The 19,284-nt window shown below is 41.1% G+C and overlaps 2 protein-coding genes across 4 annotated transcripts; both read right to left on the reverse strand.

Moving 5' to 3' along the window:
* Positions 1-7,188: 7,188 nt before the first annotated feature.
* Positions 7,189-11,112, reverse strand: LOC311173253 (keratin, type I cytoskeletal 10-like; the record flags this gene model as incomplete). Its single annotated transcript, XM_084237104.1, has 8 exons — positions 7,189-7,295; positions 7,596-7,843; positions 8,165-8,382; positions 8,700-8,825; positions 8,916-9,077; positions 9,163-9,319; positions 9,618-9,700; positions 10,456-11,112. 8 exons carry the CDS (start codon positions 11,110-11,112, stop codon positions 7,189-7,191), a joined length of 1,758 nt encoding a protein of 585 aa, XP_084093230.1.
* A 3,454-nt stretch (positions 11,113-14,566) lies between these two features.
* Positions 14,567-18,491, reverse strand: LOC311173252 (keratin, type I cytoskeletal 10-like; the record flags this gene model as incomplete). 3 transcript variants are annotated; one of them, XM_084237101.1, is made up of 8 exons in its annotated part: positions 14,567-14,673; positions 14,975-15,222; positions 15,544-15,761; positions 16,079-16,204; positions 16,295-16,456; positions 16,542-16,698; positions 16,997-17,079; positions 17,835-18,491. In XM_084237101.1, 8 exons carry the CDS (start codon positions 18,489-18,491, stop codon positions 14,567-14,569), a joined length of 1,758 nt encoding a protein of 585 aa, XP_084093227.1. The 3 variants fall into 3 exon arrangements, with proteins under 3 accessions (XP_084093227.1, XP_084093229.1, XP_084093228.1); XM_084237103.1 differs by lacking the exon at positions 14,567-14,673 and having other exon boundaries at positions 14,954-15,153; XM_084237102.1 differs by lacking the exon at positions 14,567-14,673 and having other exon boundaries at positions 14,954-15,162.
* Positions 18,492-19,284: the final 793 nt, after the last annotated feature.

Consider the following 19,284-nt stretch of genomic DNA (forward strand, 5'->3'; position numbering starts at 1 on the left):
TTCGTGTATCAGGTATGTGGAAGTGGAGTGGGGGTGTGGATGAGGGAATGGGGAGAGAAGTGCACAGGGAAGTGGGGGGAAGGAGCAAGGTGGTGATGGAGAGGGGGTGGGGAAATGGAAGGTCAAGAGAGAGAGGCTGGAGAGAAGATGGGAAGGGAAGAAAAGAGAGGGCAGAGATGGGTGGGGGAGAGCCAGGAATGGAAACAGGGAATGAGTGATTTATTTCCAAGAGAAAATGGGGCTGATTCAGGAGAAAAGCATTTTATTATTTTTTGCATTTTTTAAAAAGATTTATTTATTTATACAAGCACTGGGTACAGTCAGAAGCGTGGAAGGGTGAGAGAATTCACCAGAGCCAGAGCGGGGAACAGAACAGGCAAACCGTTGAAATACACTGCTGAGGGAAGCAGTGGGCGCAGCAGGAGAGGTCTGCGCGCCATGTGGGACCCTTGCCAGTGGCCAGGGATGGAACCAGCGCTGCAGAGGCTGTGGGCAGCTTCGCAGCCCTGTGCTCAACCGCTGCGCCTCCAGGGGAGGCCCAGGAGAAAGGCATTTTAAATGGTTAGTGATACATAAAATATCCTTTTTCAGTGGACTCTTCTGTGGTGAGGCCTGCGAAAGGGTGTGTGTGGTTGTCAAAGTGTGGATGTAGAGTATCCACCTCATACATTTGTTGAGACACCAAAGGTGATTGTGCTTATGATTGTTATTATGTCTGGAGCAGGATGTGTGTGAAAGGGATTGAGGAGGTTAAGAAAGAAGACGTGAGCGGGGAGAGAGGACATGAGCAGTCTCCTCTAGATGCTGTGGAGGGAGTGTGTGTAAAGGTGGTGGGAGGGCAGGAAAAGGAAGGACGGGAGGGAACGGATCGGTTTCAGGTTCTGTGGGGGTGTCTTTTAGAACTGTGTTGGCACAAGCGGTCTGAAGTCTGTTCAGCTGGCATCAGATAATGGCCTTTAAATGCATTTCTTATTTTATTTATTTTTTCTTATGTCATTGTTCATTTTTGTACAATACTTGATTTCTCCTCTCAGGGGTAGTCCCCATAATATTCCCACTGACATAGCACCCCTGAATCATCACCACAGTCTCTTGTGCTCTTCCCAACCCTGTTTTGACTCCTCTATCCCCTTCCCCTGTGGTGTGCCTCAAATTTGTGGTTTGCCTGCAAGTTTTATCTATTTCCTGACCCTTTATTTGGTTTCCCTATATTCCTCCTATCAATGAAACCATCCTTTAGTTTTCTTTTTCTGTCTGTCTTATTTTGCTTAGCATAATCCCTTCCAGCTCTGTTCATGTTGCTGCAAATAGTATGAGTTTACCTTTTTGATCGCTGAGTAGTATTGCATTGTGTAAACATACCACATCTTGATCTATTCTTGATCATTTCAGAGCAGCACAGAGTCTTAGACATCACCTAATTCTTTCCCTTTATTTGGAAGATGAGGCCCCAGGAATGTTAAACAGTTTGCTCAGTGTCACCAGACTTATTCAGGGAGAACTGTCATGTGTTTAAAGATGGCCCTTGAGATTCTGGCTTCATGGGCATATTTTAGATATAAATAATTATTCTACATGATCCATAATAATATGAATACCTACTTTATGTACTTCCATCAATAGTCTCAACATGTGGGGATTTTAAATATTTGAAAAGTGAAATTATTGAATGATTAAGATATTGAATATTGAAGTTGAAATGTCAAAGAAATAGAATATTGAAATATATAAAGAATTGCAAACCTCTTCTGTGCCTATTAACTGTAAGTAATAATAATTACACAAGTTGATGGTGTAATGGGCCTACTACGTGCATATGTGAGAAAATATTTCCAAAAGAATATTCTGTGGCAGAAGAGGGGAAGAAGCCATTTGTTTAAAGCAATACTTAAATATGTGGTTTCTTTCTCTTTTTTATGCTTTAAAGGGACAGGTTTATTAGGAACAGGAGAAAGAAAAAGAGAGGCAACTGCATAGTGCAGGTGGCTGCCAATAAGTGGTTTCTTTTAACACCTTTCAATAAGCATCATTCCCGGCAATTCCGGGTGGTTAACCACACATGCCCTGCCATGCTATTTCCACCAGAGGGCAGTGCTGGCCTACAAATGGATGTTGCTTAGGGCGGAACCGCCACCTCTGGCTAGGTCCCACACTGCCTCACCTGGAAATAATTAAACCCCTGATAAAAAGCAAAGGCAAATGTACTAACAACAACAACAACAAATCTAGAGCAGGATGAATATATAAACCCAAGATTCCTACGTGGTACTTCACAACTTCCAAAGACACTTGTGGTATACGTTCTCAAATGAACCTTAAATAATGCTTTTGGGAATTAGAAAGAGAGGTTTCTTTCCTTAGCTTTAAAGATGAGGAATTGAGGAAGAGGAGTGTTTGAGTATACAGAATGTGAAACTGGATGAATGAAGTCAGGATGTGTCTTGTGATTCAGTGCTTTGATATAATTATTTTAAGTAAGAAAATAAAACGAATAAAAAGCAAAAAAATCCTTCTTTAATGAGGATTAACGAATCTTATTTAGAACAGCAATTTCTAGTTAACAGCGAAATGACACTCTTGACTATAGTTACACTGCCTATCAGCTGTCATTCATTCATTTCTTTAGCTCATTCAAGAAATATTTAATGAACACCAATTATGTACCAAGGCACTGTACTATTAGCAGAGGCTCCAGAAGGGAAAAAGCAGGTGTCTTCCAAGCTCTTACAGTGAATAATACACCATGAAATTAGCAGGTGCAAATATCTCTTTAAGCTCCTGACACAATCTTTGGGCTACGGAACCAGAAGAATAGTTGTTGGATCATCTGGTAATTCTATTTTTAATTTTTAAAGAAGTCATCATCTTGTTCTCAGTAGCAGCTGCACCATTTTCCATTCCCAACAAGAGGGCAGCAGGATCCCAGCTTCTCCACCTCCTTGCCAACACCTGTTACTTTTTTTTTTTTTTTAGATAGTAGCTATCCCAAAGGGTGTGAGATGGTATCTCATTACAGTTTTGATTCACATTTCCCCAGTAATTATTGATGTTGAGCTTCTTTTCATTTTTTTTTTTGGCAATAACCCATTTGCTTTCATCTTTACAAGTGTTGTTCAACCTTCAAGATGCATTTTGGTGCCATTTTGTCTTCCAGTCTCCCCTACAAATATCTTACTTACAAAACTGTATAGTGACTCTATAGGGGAAAACTTTTAATGAGAGGTCTTCAAAGGGGGTTGTTAGCTTGGCCGGGGTTCAGGTAACCTTGTAGTCATGCTTTTCAAATCATGTATTCATGTGTTTCAAATATTTCTCCTGAGAGAACTCATTTTGAGTTAAACAGGTTAATTAAAAGCTTATGGATGTGTTTCCCCTGCCCCCAACAAGAAAAAAAATCCTGGAGGACAAAACCATTTCAGAATGTTTTCATCTTTCTCAGGGTAATTTACACCAATTCACAATAATTTCTTCCTTTTCTAAGTGATGCTAAGCTGCATAAAGAGCTTTCTTGGTGATGGGATGTCAATAGTGTTTGTGTCTTTAGCTGGAGACTGAGGCCCAATGTGACACTAAGAGTCCTTCCTCTTCTGGCATGGTTTTCTGGAGGACAAGCTTGTTTGAAAATTATCCTTCAAAAAGGTCTTTGTTCCTGTTTCTGGACTGCATTTATTTCTGCAGTGCTGACTTGTTTCTGTGTGGACACATTTTAGACAGTTTGCCTTATGGCACACCTGCAGCTTTTAAGGGTAGTCAAATACCTCAGTTCTTTGGGGGCAACGGCTGGTCCTTCCAATAACTCCCACATCCCTCTTGTATATAATATTGGGACGCAGGTTCACAGGACTAGATTAGTCTCAGTCCTTTGTGACACATTCTCACCATATTCATACTGTCTGGAATTTAGTTTTTCAGTCCTAGGATAGCAACTTGACCTTGTTCTCCACCCCTGGGGCCGCACACCCATGATTACCTAATCAACAACTTATTGTGATGCTCACGTCAATCTCTGGAAAAACTAGTTTTTCTAGCTAATATTTCTTTTTTTTTAAAGATTTCTTTTTATTTATTTATGCATATAAGAACTGGGGTCTAGGCCAGAGGTGTGGGGGGTGGTGAGGATTCACCAGAGACAGAGTGGGGATCAGAACAGGTGGATCTACTGAAATACACTGCTGAGGGGAACAGCAGGCAAGACAGGAGAGGTCTGCTGTGCCATATGGGTCAGCTCCCTGGCCAGGGTTCGAACTCATGCTACAGTGGCTGCTGATAGCTTCGTAGTGCTGAGGCTTAAACCCTATGTCACCAGGGAGGCCCTAATAAGTATATTTCTTTGAAGATGAACAGAATGTTGTCTCTCCGGTACTGACTCTATAGGGCAGGCATTTTTCTAAGAGCTTTACAGACATTAACCTCACACTAATCTCATAAGAGGTAGTTATTATCCCTATTGCATACATAAGGAAGCCGAGACTCAGAGGGTTGAAGTTACTTGTCCACAAGTTACCAGATTTGTAAATGCCAGTGCCAAGATATGAAGTCCAGGAACTAGTAACTTTGAAATGCACACTTATCCACAAATGAAACCTTTCCCCAACCCCCATTCTCAAGGTGCAATCTAGATGCTGAAGCTTATGTAATTAACATTACTCAAGCTATATCCCCTTAAATCAGACCATAAAAAGGTTACTTTTCATGCCCAACCAAGCAAACTCTTTTTTTTTTTTAAATATTTTTATTTTATTTATACAAGCACTGGGTACATTCAGAAGCGCAGGAAGGTGAGAGAATTCACCAGAGCCAGAGTGGGGAGCAGAACAGACAGACTGATGAAGTACACTGCCGAGGGGAGCAGCAGGGGCGGCAGGAGAGGTCTGCAGCCATGTAGGACCTTCGTCTGGGGGCCGGGATCCAACCGGCACTGCAGAGGCTGCAGGCAGCTTCGCATCTGAGCACTCAACTGCTGTGCCACCAGGGGAGGCCCCCAAGCAAACTCTTTAGCCACCATAAACATTAAGGTCAGGGTGCAAAATATTAAGGCCTATGGCAGGAAAATGCAATTATGCAAAATCTTTGGAGGGGAAACAATTTTTTTTGCTGTTCTGCATATATCTTCTATGAGTGTCAAAAATTGGCTTTGCTAGTCTCATTGGACACTGCTTAAATAGCAGGATCTGTAACAACTTAAGAATATGTGAGGACATGTACAGGATTTTTTCTGATAGATAGCTACATGATAAATATATATAGAAAAAAAAAGTCGACAATATTCTTACTAACCCCCCCAATGTACTTATTAAAATAAAACAGCACATTGTTTACTTAGACTGTCTTTATTAAACTATTGTTCACAGTCTGGTAAAGAAACTAGTTCTCTTTTTTTTTTTTGAGATACAATTAACAGTATCAAGTGAGTATAAGATGCACAGCATAATGATTTGAGAATTGGTTATCACAATAAGTTTAGTTAACATCGATTAAAAAAGTAGTTATTAGACATAATGTGCTTTATCAGAGAGAATTTGACATAAATAACTGTTGGTGATATCAGCAAATTGAAAAGGTAAGAAGATAGGACCACTATGATTAAGAACATTCAGCAATGAAAGTTTGGGTCACCACTCTATGAGATAAAGAACTTTGAATAGTTGACCACCTGGCTTGGAGGGATTGGAGGAAGATTGAGGAGAAAGACAAAGCTTAATAATAAATACTAATGTTGATTAACAACTTGTATTGGTCTCAAATTAGTGTTATTGATAAAGAAAACACTAATTTCTCCAGGAAAAGGAGAAAGATCATCTCAGGTTATGAACAATACTCTAGATCTCCAGGGCTTGGTTAACTTTGCTAGATCAGCATTTTAAAGGATAGCAGTCAGTATGTACACAGTAAGAGCTCAGAGTCCTTACCCAGCAATATCTGTTTTTTAGGGCTTTGCATTGAAGCATGTTGGGACTTCAACAATGAACCTTACAAAAGTGGCCCCCAAGAGGAGTACCCGGTACATGCAGAAAGACATGTGAACTACAGTCAAGATTGTCTGAACTATGACAATGTTGGTGCCAGGTAGATGAAAACTTGACTGTAGAAGTCCATGCACACTGGAATAGGGCATCAGTCATCAATGTGAGTTACAGAGATTAGGGTTTATCCATCAGGTCCCAAGCAAATGTCCTGGGGGTGGGGAGGGGGATCAGGGTTCAAGTCCTGGGGAGAACTGCAATTCAAATCAGGAAGACTATGGAGGAAGGCTGCTATTTGGTGGACACGGTAATGCAGGAACCCATCAGGGAACCCAAGCTAGTTGCAGGGGCACAGTGTAACTGTAGCTATCACTACTCCATGTACAGTAGAGTATTAAGTAATACAGAATGGGTTTTTGTTGACTGAAGGATGGGATTGGGTTGACCTTACAAGTACCAGGTCTTTAGTCCTGCTCACTAGGCAAGGCTGGAGAAGGCAGGGGTCTGAAGTCACTCTTTGGTCAAATTGGCAACACCATGTTGACAGTCCTTCTGTCCATCTGACAGACACCAGATAGCTTTGCTGGGGTGATAGGATTTCACTCCAAGACTGTGTTGGGAGCTATCTCACAAGCTGTAGATAACAGTATTGAGAAGACTGTAAGGGCAGGTATATGTGAGAAGTGATCAGAAAGTGAAAATTCCAATTAATTTTTTGGATCTTAATGGAGTTATTTTAGAATTTCTAGGATTGTAATGATTTGAAAGCCAGGGCTTTCAGTGTATTGTGTATTTTTAAGAAAGAATAAGATTGTTGACTCATGTGTCTTTTTAGTCAGTGAGATTACTGAGAAATCATCATGAGAATAACCCCGTCTTGAGAATTTCTGGGATAAATCTATCTTCAAAGTTAAAATTATTACCTAATTTAAATAAGGACAGTTACGACCAAATGGATAGTTTGCAACAGTAAGAAAGTTTATTGAAATTCATTAGTAAATGAGAACAGAAAGGTTTTTTTCCTTTTTATCCATTAAAATCACTTTCGGGTCAAGTGAAAAGAAGAACTACAGAAACCACAAAACACCTTTAGATCAATTATTTTCGAGGAGTGAACCTATTTCCATAGACCATTAAGACTGAAGTGCGTCCTTGGAGATTTTTCCCCTGCATCTCTGTACTGAATGGCTTTTGTAGAAGAGAGACTCTTTTCAGTCGTTGTGGCTTAATAGTAGTGTTTCCTGGTTTCTGATTCAACCACAGAGGAAAGGACTCTCCCATCAGGTGCCACCTCGTCAATAATTGTCTTGATTACCCTGATTTTGTCAGTATCTGGAAGGAATGACACAGAATTAGAATACAGACCACGCAATTTGGGGCGGGGCGGAGAGGGGTCTTACTAATTAGCAACCAAAGCTTCTAAGAGAAAAATTCGCTTAAAAACAACAATAAATGTTGTTTTAAAAAACCGAGCCGTGTCCAAGACAGCACTTAAACCACACCAAGTTCCTTCAGGGTTGGTGTCAAGCATACAGTTCGCCCAAAACGCAAGCTTTCAATTTTTCAAAAAGCAGCTCTAGTGCTTAAAAAGCAACCAAACCAGCTCAGAAAGTTAAAACTAGTTCTGATTACCCCAGTTTGTTTCTGCTGACCTTGGTCCCTTTGAGCTCTCCGACCCGGACGGCCTTTGGCCGCCGCCGGAACTGCTGCCGCCGTAGCCGCCGCCGGAACCACCGCCGCCGGAACTGCTGCCCCCGTAGCCACCGCCGGAGCTGCCGCCGCCGGACCCGCCGCCGTAGCCACCGCCGGAACTTCCGCCGCCGGAACTTCCGCCGCCGCGCCCGCCGCCGTAGGAGCCGCCTGCGGAGCCGCCTCCGATGCTGCGGGGAGTAAGGTCATGCTCTGTTCACATTTTTTCGGCTAACGCTTAATTTTGGAAAACGGCAGGCCGCTTTCCAGCTTATCGTGACTTTAGAAAATAAGCAGGAATGCTTCGAGGAAAAAAATTCCTGCCAGATGGGTTCAAAAATAAAAATACAACCACCCCCAAGAAACATTTTATGTAACACAACCCTGAGAATCATTCTTGGACAAATTCATGGGAAATGAGGCTGGTTTTCCTGTCATCGGCTCCTGCCCTCTCACGCCCATTCTCTTGTGATTTGAAATACTGAATAAAAGGATTAAAAAATATAATTTACCCTCCCTCTCCATCTAGCAGGCTGCGGTAGGTTTGAATTTCATTCTCCAGTCTGATCTTGATGTCCAGGAGCTGTTGGTACTCGGCATTCTGGCACTCGGTTTCAGCACGGATCTGTTGCAGTTGTTCCTCCAGAGCGGAGATCTGGCCCTGAATCTCAGAGAGCTGCATACAGTAGCGACCTTCCGTTTCTGCCAAGGTGGATTCCAGGGATTGTTTCTGCAAAGAAGAGAGAACAGATGTGGCTTAATGATCTCATTCAGTTGAATACAGGGAAGCTTATTTACTCATTTAATAAGTCATTGCACAGAAGAATAAAGAAAATGAGTAGAACTTGAGCTTTATGTTGAATGACAGTTCAATTTTGGCACTTTCAGATCACTGCCAATAATGTTTTTCTATACTTGAGAGTTTCAGTGCTATTTCTACTGTCTTACCCCAGTTCTGCATTTTCTCATGTGCTGTATATTCTTATGTGAGCATGAAACTTTGTAAGATAAAGTTGAAGTCATTTCACCAGAGAGTGAACAACATACCAGGGATAGTTGGGACTGTAGTTCGATCTCCAGGCCTTGAACAGTGCGTCTCAATTCAGTGATCTCAGATTTATGGCTTGACACTTGTTCAATGTTACTGTCGATTTCTGTAGTCAGTTCCTTGCTCTAGAATATTAAAAACAGAGGAGAAGATGAAAAAAGTCTGAAATGATAAACAAACGTCCACCCGCTTCACCCTGTAGGAAGAGGCATTACCTTTTCATTGAACCAGGCTTCGGCATCCTTGCGGTTTTGTTCAGCAAGTTGTTCATATTGGCTTCTCATGTTGTTCAGAAGTTGAGTCAGGTCAACACCTGGGGCAGCATTCATTTCCACATTCACGTCACCAGTGGACACATTCTGAAGGTCTTTCATTTCCTGTTTGAGGAGCAGTAAAATTTAATTTGCACTGTGACTACAATGAGCTCCTTTTACCTAAGGGAAGTAAGACTTTTTGGTATACCTCTTCATGATTCTTCTTCAGGTAGGCCAGTTCTTCGGTCAGGCTCTCGATCTGCATCTCCAGGTCAGCTTTGGTCAGGGTCAGCTCATCCAGCACTCTGCGTAGGCCGTTGATGTCGGCTTCCACGCTCTGGCGCAGGGCCACTTCATTCTCATACCTGAAACAAGCATGAGACAAATCCTTGATACAATTTCCCTAAGAGAGGTGCCTGTTTAAAAAGCATCATGGCCACATTGATAATATACTAATTCACACAGGGATATTAGTGGTTTACTGCAAAGAAGTTGAACAGTTACTTTGAGCTGCACTTTCTTCTTTCAATATTGCCGGAGTTGTTAATGACAATTTGAGTGAATTCAGGAAAATGTAAATGCTATTGTCAGCATTCAAAGTCATTGTTAAAAACTCCTCAGATATTTGTGGTGGCAGTTTTGAATCACATTCACTTAGCTTACTTCAGCCTGAAGTCGTCAGCTGCCAGCCTGGCATTGTCAATCTGAAGCAGGACATTAGCGTTGTCGGTTGTTAGAGTGAGGATCTGGAAGGAGAAGCGAGTAAGTTAGATGCAGATATGGTTTTGATAGTGGCATAGATGAACTGCATTTTTATGTTCATTTTGGTGGAATTTTTTTCTCTCAAATAGGAAGTACTGTAAACTTAACCATATACTTAAATTTGAGTTTCTGTACTCTTATCTCTGTATCATCCCTTTCTGAAAACTAACTGGAATGTCATAGACATATTCCTGCAAGTGTGTCCTGCAACTGATTGCCATGTATTTCAGCCAACTTTTCACTGATTCATGCCTGTATTTAGTTTAGCTTGTTATAACTATATATTCTAAATGAACACAGCCTGAGCTGGCATGCAGTATGTACAGCTCACAAATTCCTTGGAGATAAGGAACATCCCACTCCATACTGTAGAATTCATACTGCTGGTAGTGCACATGTAATTTTTTTGTTACTGATATGAATAATATTTTGTTTCATTTAGTAATTCAGTTCATATTTCTAAGAGATCTAGTGTATTTTAACTATGGACTCATCATATACTCCCTAAAACCTAAAACAGTCTCAGTAGTCTGCATTCTATAAGGCATACAACACACCTGTTGAATGAAGATGGTCATATCTTCACAAATATTTGTCTTTGATGAGACTGAATTATTTTTGGAAACAAGAAAGTAACAGCTAACACACACAACTATATTGTGCTTAATTCAAGTTTCATGTGTCTAAACCACATGGATAAGAAATTGGCTTAAAGTTGGATTTTTAAAATGCCCCTTACCTGATTTTTAAGGTCTTCGATGGTTTGGTAGTATTTACTGTAGTCACGAGGCTCTCGCTGGCCTGCGTTGCCATGCTTTTCATACCATTCCTTGATTTTGCCTTCTAGCTCATGGTTTGATTCTTCCAGAGCCCGAACTTTATCCAAGTAGCTAGCCAGGCGGTCATTCAGATTCTGCATGGTTACTTTCTCATTTCCGGAGAGAAGGCCGCCATCTCCTCCTCCTCCATATCCGCCACCACCAAAGCCGCCTCCGAAGCTGCCTCCACCAAAGCTGCCCCCACCGAAGCTGCCCCCACCATAGCTACCCCCACCAAAGCCACCCCCTCCAACGCTGCCACCTCCAAAGCTGCCTCCTCCATAGCCCCCACCACCACAGCTGCTGGTTCCATAAACTCCACCAAAGCTGCCTCCTCCCATTCCTCCTCCCATTCCTCCTCCCATTCCTCCTCCCATTCCTCCTCCAAAGCCACCAGATGAGCCACCCCCATAGCAGCCTCCAGTGGTGATCCCACGGCTGAAAGAGCCACCACCGCACCCTCCGGAGCTAAATCCTCCACTGAGGGAGCCTTTGCTGCTTGAAATTCTGCATGATCCTCCTCCTCCTCCACTTCGGGAGGAAGAGAATTGCCTGCTTGAGCTGCAGCGAACAGACATGGTGATGCTGTGTAGCCCTGGGAGCACCCGCTATTGCGGACAGTGACAGGTCTTTATATACCGAGAGGGTGTGTCCCACGTGTGTCAGAGTTTGCTTACCTGCTTGGTTTTCTTTTTGCCAATTTAGCATCTTGGGCTTATGATTGCATAAATTTCCTTCAGTAATAACCAAACCCAATAGCTATAGTTATGAATTTGTCTTAGGAACAAACAGGATTTTTGCTGTGTTGAAACTGAAAAGGGTGTAGTTCAGATGAGCATATGTTCCATTTTGCGTTTTCACCTATTTGAAAATATTGGGCAACAGTTAAAATCTATTTTTCAGCACTAATTTATATTTGAGGGAATATTTGCAAAGTTTGGAGAAAGTTTTAACTCCAAAATTATAGTTAATGTCTTTTTGAAATTCATGTTTTAAGCAGTTTTAATTAACTGGAACAACAATTAATATAAAGTCTGTCAGAACTGTGCTGTAATAGGGGTCCTTCCTGTAGAAAACTGAAAGCAACCAGAAAGAAAAAAATTCCAAACCTATGCTAAACAATTTAATCAGTGTTCAGAAGTTTCACAGACAAAATGTTAAAGCCCTAAAAGCACAGTTTAGGACTTGTGTGTGTATACAAGGAATATTTTCATTTATTTGTAGAATGAAAGTATATTGCTTAGGAAGTTGGAAATGATTAATGACTTAGGAGTTTTCCAATTTCATGGTGCTTTTTAACATTAACATAATCTAAAATCATGAAATTACCCTGATATTTTTTTCATTTTTAAATTTATTCTAATTTGATAAAGTAAAGTTATTGTAATTAAATTTATGAAAACCATAATGAAGTAATTTATAGCACAAGATAAGAACTAACCCCCAGTTCTATATTTTTTACAGTGTTTGATTAATTGAAATGGGAGGTTTTAGTTATGTTATGATTGTGAGTAAAACTTTTCTTGCAGGGATATAAATCCATGCTAGAAAATGATAACTTGCTCCCCAAATTAGGAACTAAATTGCAAACATGTTTCTAAGCTAGATTGCGTTTATCAGAATTTGGTGTAACAGTCATTCTCAGAAAGTATGTAATTGGGAATTTAATACGTGATATAAAATAATTTTAAATCTACCCGTAGACTACTACATTGCTACTGTTCAAAAATATGTTTACATATTTATTCTGTTCCTATATATTCAGTTTATTTTACAGTTATATGGTGCAATTTGTGTTGTTGTGATTTTATAATCTTGGGTATAGGGATGGTGATTAACTTCTAGTTTGTGGGAGAGAAAGTTGAAGGCCTATGGCAGGAAAATGCAATTATGCAAAATCTTTGGAGGGAAAACAATTTTTTTTTTGCTGTCTGTATAAATCTTCTATGAGTATCAAAAATTGGCTTTGCTACTCTCATTGGAGACTGCTTAAATAGCAGGATCTGTAACAACTTAAAGAATATGTGCGGACATGTACAGGATTTTTTCGATTGATAGCTACATGACAAATCTATATAGAAAAATGACCTGCACAGTCAACAATATTCTTACTAACCCCCCTTCCCCCGCCATGTACTTGTTAAAATAAAATAGCACATTGCTTACTTAGGCTGTCTTTATTTAACTATTGTTCACAGTCTGGTTAAGAAACTAGTTCTTTTTTTTGAGATATAATTAACAGTATCAAGTAAGTTTACGATGCACAGCATAATGACTTGAGAATTGGTTATCACAATAAGTTTAGTTAACACCTATTAAAAAGTAGTTATTAGACATAATGTACTTTATCAGAGAGAATTTGACATAAATAACTGTTGGCGGTATCAGCAAATTGAAAAGGTAAGAAGTTAGGAGCGCTGTGATTCAGAACTCTCAGGAATGAAAGTTTGGGTCACCACTCTATGAGATAAAGAACTTTGGCTTGGAGGGACTGGGGGAAGATTGAGGAGAAAGACAAAGCTTAATAATAAATACTAATGTTGATTAACAACTTGTATTGGTCTCAAATTAGTGATATTGATAAAGAAAACACTAACTTCTACAGGAAAAGGAGAAAGATCATCTCCGGTTATGAACAATACTGTAGATCCCCAGGGCTTGGTTAACTTTGCTAGATCAGCATTTTAAAGGATAGCAGTCAGTATGTACACAGTAAGAGCTCAGAGTCCTTACCCAGCAATATCTGTTTTTTAGGGCTTTACATTGAGGCATGTTGGGACTTCAACAATGAACCTTACACGAGTGGCCCCCAAGAAGAGTGCACGGTACATGCAGAAAGACATGTGAACTACAGTCAAGATTGTCTGAACTATGACAATGCTGGTGCTCGGTAGATGATGAAAACTTGACTGTTGGAGTCCATGCACACTGGAATAGGGCATCAGTCATCAATGTGAGTTACAGAGATTAGGGTTTATCCATCAGGTCCCAAGCAAATGTCCTGGGGTTGGGGAGGGGGATCTGGGTTCAAGTCCTGGGGAGAACTGCAATTCAAATCGGGAAGAATATGGAGGAGGGCTGCTATTTGGTGGATACAGTAATGCAGGAACCCAACAGGGAACCCAAGGTAGTCACAGGGGCACAGTATAACTCCAGCTATCACTACTCCATATATAGTAGAGTACTAAGTAATACAGAATGGGTTTTGTTGACTGAAGGATGGGATTGGTTGACATTACAAGTACCAGGTCTTTTGTCCTGCTCACTAGGCAAGGCTGGAGAAGGCAGGGGCCTGGAAGTCACTCTTTGGTCAAATTGGCAACAACATGTTGACAGTGCTTCTTCTGTCCATCTGAGAGACACACCAGATAGCTTTGCTGGGGTGATATGATTTCACTCTGAGACTGTGTTGGGAGCTATCTCACAAGCTGTAGATAATAGTATTGAGAAGAATGTAAGGGAAGGTAAATGTGAGACGTGATCAGAAAGTGAAAATTCCAATTAATTTGGATCTTAATGGAGTTATTTTAGAATTTCTAGGATTGAAATGATTTGAAAGCCAGGGCTGCTTTCAGTATATTGTGTATTTTTTAGAAAGAATGATTGTTGACGCATGTGTTTTTTTAGTTAATGAGATTACTGAGAAATCATCATGACAATAACCACATCTTGAGAATTGCTGGGATAAATATATCTTCAAATACTATAATCTTCAAGGTTAAAATTATTACCTAATTTAAATAAGGACAGTTACGACCAAATGGATAGTTTGCGGTAGTAAGAAAGTTTATTGAAATTCATTAGTAAATGAGAACGGAAAGGTTTTTTTCCTTTTTATCCATTAAATCACTTTCTGGTCAAGTGAAAAGAAGAACTACAGAAACCACAAGACACCTTTCGATCAATTATTTTCGAGGAGTGAACCTATTTCCATAGACCATTAAGACTGAAGTGCGTCCCTGGAGATTTTTCCCCTGCATCTCTGTACCGAATGGCTTTTGTAGAAGAGAGACTCTTTTCAGTCGTTGTGGCTTAATAGTAGTGTTTCCTGGTTTCTGATTCAACCACAGATGAAAGGACTCTCCCATCAGGTGCCACCTCGTCAATAATTGTCTTGATTACCCTGATTTTGTCAGTATCTGGAAAGGAATGACACAGAATTACAATAAGGACCACGCAATTTGGGGCGGGGCGGGGAGGGGTCTTACTAATTAGCAACCAAAGCTTCTAAGAGAAAAATTCGCTTAAAAACAACAATAAATGTTGTTTTAAAAAACCGAGCCGTGTCCAAGACAGCACTTAAACCACACCAAGTTCCTTCAGGGTTGGTGTCAAGCATACAGTTCGCCCAAAACGCAAGCTTTCAATTTTTCAAAAAGCAGCTCTAGTGCTTAAAAAGCAACCAAACCAGCTCAGAAAGTTAAAACTAGTTCTGATTACCCCAGTTTGTTTCTGCTGACCTTGGTCCCTTTGAGCTCTCCGACCCGGACGGCCTTTGGCCGCCGCCGGAACTGCTGCCGCCGTAGCCGCCGCCGGAACCACCGCCGCCGGAACTGCTGCCCCCGTAGCCACCGCCGGAGCTGCCGCCGCCGGACCCGCCGCCGTAGCCACCGCCGGAACTTCCGCCGCTGGAACTTCCGCCGCCGCGCCCGCCGCCGTAGGAGCCGCCTGCGGAGCCGCCTCCGATGCTGCGGGGAGTAAGGTCATGCTCTGTTCACATTTTTTCGGCTAACGCTTAATTTTGGAAAACGGCAGGCCGCTTTCCAGCTTATCGTGACTTTAGAAAATAAGCAGGAATGCTTCGAGGAAAAAAATTCCTGCCAGATGGGTTCAAAAATAAAAATACAACCACCCCCAAGAAACATTTTATGTAACACAACCCTGAGAATCATTCTTGGACAAATTCATGGGAAATGAGGCTGGTTTTCCTGTCATCGGCTCCTGCCCTCTCACGCCCATTCTCTTGTGATTTGAAATACTGAATAAAAGGATTAAAAAATATAATTTACCCTCCCTCTCCATCTAGCAGGCTGCGGTAGGTTTGAATTTCATTCTCCAGTCTGATCTTGATGTCCAGGAGCTGTTGGTACTCGGCATTCTGGCACTCGGTTTCAGCACGGATCTGTTGCAGTTGTTCCTCCAGAGCGGAGATCTGGCCCTGAATCTCAGAGAGCTGCATACAGTAGCGACCTTCCGTTTCTGCCAAGGTGGATTCCAGGGATTGTTTCTGCAAAGAAGAGTGAACTGATGTGGCTTAATGATCTCATTCAGTTGAATACAGGGAAGCTTATTTACTCATTTAATAAGTCATTGCACAGAAGAATAAAGAAAATGAGTAGAACTTGAGCTTTATGTTGAATGACAGTTCAATTTTGGCACTTTCAGATCACTGCCAATAATGTTTTTCTATACTTGAGAGTTTCAGTGCTATTTCTACTGTCTTACCCCAGTTCTGCATTTTCTCATGTGCTGTATATTCTTATGTGAGCATGAAACTTTGTAAGATAAAGTTGAAGTCATTTCACCAGAGAGTGAACAACATACCAGGGATAGTTGGGACTGTAGTTCGATCTCCAGGCCTTGAACAGTGCGTCTCAATTCAGTGATCTCAGATTTATGGCTTGACACTTGTTCAATGTTACTGTCGATTTCTGTAGTCAGTTCCTTGCTCTAGAATATTAAAAACAGAGGAGAAGATGAAAAAAGTCTGAAATGATAAACAAACGTCCACCCGCTTCACCCTGTAGGAAGAGGCATTACCTTTTCATTGAACCAGGCTTCGGCATCCTTGCGGTTTTGTTCAGCAAGTTGTTCATATTGGCTTCTCATGTTGTTCAGAAGTTGAGTCAGGTCAACACCTGGGGCAGCATTCATTTCCACATTCACGTCACCAGTGGACACATTCTGAAGGTCTTTCATTTCCTGTTTGAGGAGCAGTAAAATTTAATTTGCACTGTGACTACAATGAGCTCCTTTTACCTAAGGGAAGTAAGACTTTTTGGTATACCTCTTCATGATTCTTCTTCAGGTAGGCCAGTTCTTCGGTCAGGCTCTCGATCTGCATCTCCAGGTCAGCTTTGGTCAGGGTCAGCTCATCCAGCACTCTGCGTAGGCCGTTGATGTCGGCTTCCACGCTCTGGCGCAGGGCCACTTCATTCTCATACCTGAAACAAGCATGAGACAAATCCTTGATACAATTTCCCTAAGAGAGGTGCCTGTTTAAAAAGCATCATGGCCACATTGATAATATACTAATTCACACAGGGATATTAGTGGTTTACTGCAAAGAAGTTGAACAGTTACTTTGAGCTGCACTTTCTTCTTTCAATATTGCCGGAGTTGTTAATGACAATTTGAGTGAATTCAGGAAAATGTAAATGCTATTGTCAGCATTCAAAGTCATTGTTAAAAACTCCTCAGATATTTGTGGTGGCAGTTTTGAATCACATTCACTTAGCTTACTTCAGCCTGAAGTCGTCAGCTGCCAGCCTGGCATTGTCAATCTGAAGCAGGACATTAGCGTTGTCGGTTGTTAGAGTGAGGATCTGGAAGGAGAAGCGAGTAAGTTAGATGCAGATACGGTTTTGATAGTGGCATAGATGAACTGCATTTTTATGTTCATTTTGGTGGAATTTTTTTCTCTCAAATAGGAAGTACTGTAAACTTAACCATATACTTAAATTTGAGTTTCTGTACTCTTATTTCTGTATCATCCCTTTCTGAAAACTAACTGGAATGTCATAGACATATTCCTGCAAGTGTGTCCTGCAACTGATTGCCATGTATTTCAGCCAACTTTTCACTGATTCATGCCTGTATTTAGTTTAGCTTGTTATAACTATATATTCTAAATGAACACAGCCTGAGCTGGCATGCAGTATGTACAGCTCACAAATTCCTTGGAGATAAGGAACATCCCACTCCATACTGTAGAATTCATACTGCTGGTAGTGCACATGTAATTTTTTTGTTACTGATATGAATAATATTTTGTTTCATTTAGTAATTCAGTTCATATTTCTAAGAGATCTAGTGTATTTTAACTATGGACTCATCATATACTCCCTAAAACCTAAAACAGTCTCAGTAGTCTGCATTCTATAAGGCATACAACACACCTGTTGAATGAAGATGGTCATATCTTCACAAATATTTGTCTTTGATGAGACTGAATTATTTTTGGAAACAAGAAAGTAACAGCTAACACACACAACTATATTGTGCTTAATTCAAGTTTCATGTGTCTAAACCACATGGATAAGAAATTGGCTTAAAGTTGGATTTTTAAAATGCCCCTTACCTGATTTTTAAGGTCTTCGATGGTTTGGTAGTATTTACTGTAGTCACGAGGCTCTCGCTGGCCTGCGTTGCCATGCTTTTCATACCATTCCTTGATTTTGCCTTCTAGCTCATGGTTTGATTCTTCCAGAGCCCGAACTTTATCCAAGTAGCTAGCCAGGCGGTCATTCAGATTCTGCATGGTTACTTTCTCATTTCCGGAGAGAAGGCCGCCATCTCCTCCTCCTCCATATCCGCCACCACCAAAGCCGCCTCCGAAGCTGCCTCCACCAAAGCTGCCCCCACCGAAGCTGCCCCCACCATAGCTACCCCCACCAAAGCCACCCCCTCCAACGCTGCCACCTCCAAAGCTGCCTCCTCCATAGCCCCCACCACCACAGCTGCTGGTTCCATAAACTCCACCAAAGCTGCCTCCTCCCATTCCTCCTCCCATTCCTCCTCCCATTCCTCCTCCCATTCCTCCTCCAAAGCCACCAGATGAGCCACCCCCATAGCAGCCTCCAGTGGTGATCCCCCGGCTGAAAGAGCCACCACCGCACCCTCCGGAGCTAAATCCTCCACTGAGGGAGCCTTTGCTGCTTGAAATTCTGCATGATCCTCCTCCTCCTCCACTTCGGGAGGAAGAGAATTGCCTGCTTGAGCTGCAGCGAACAGACATGGTGATGCTGTGTAGCCCTGGGAGCACCCGCTATTGCGGACAGTGACAGGTCTTTATATACCGAGAGGGTGTGTCCCACGTGTGTCAGAGTTTGCTTACCTGCTTGGTTTTCTTTTTGCCAATTTAGCATCTTGGGCTTATGATTGCATAAATTTCCTTCAGTAATAACCAAACCCAATAGCTATAGTTATGAATTTGTCTTAGGAACAAACAGGATTTTTGCTGTGTTGAAACTGAAAAGGGTGTAGTTCAGATGAGCATATGTTCCATTTTGCGTTTTCACCTATTTGAAAATATTGGGCAACAGTTAAAATCTATTTTTCAGCACTAATTTATATTTGAGGGAATATTTGCAAAGTTTGGAGAAAGTTTTAACTCCAAAATTATAGTTAATGTCTTTTTGAAATTCATGTTTTAAGCAGTTTTAATTAACTGGAACAACAATTAATATAAAGTCTGTCAGAACTGTGCTGTAATAGGGGTCCTTCCTGTAGAAAACTGAAAGCAACCAGAAAGAAAAAAATTCCAAACCTATGCTAAACAATTTAATCAGTGTTCAGAAGTTTCACAGACAAAATGTTAAAGCCCTAAAAGCACAGTTTAGGACTTGTGTGTGTATACAAGGAATATTTTCATTTATTTGTAGAATGAAAGTATATTGCTTAGGAAGTTGGAAATGATTAATGACTTAGGAGTTTTCCAATTTCATGGTGCTTTTTAACATTAACATAATCTAAAATCATGAAATTACCCTGATATTTTTTTCATTTTTAAATTTATTCTAATTTGATAA

This window comes from Talpa europaea, assembly GCF_964194135.1.
Source record: "Talpa europaea genome assembly, chromosome: 7".
Taxonomy (NCBI): domain Eukaryota; kingdom Metazoa; phylum Chordata; class Mammalia; order Eulipotyphla; family Talpidae; genus Talpa; species Talpa europaea.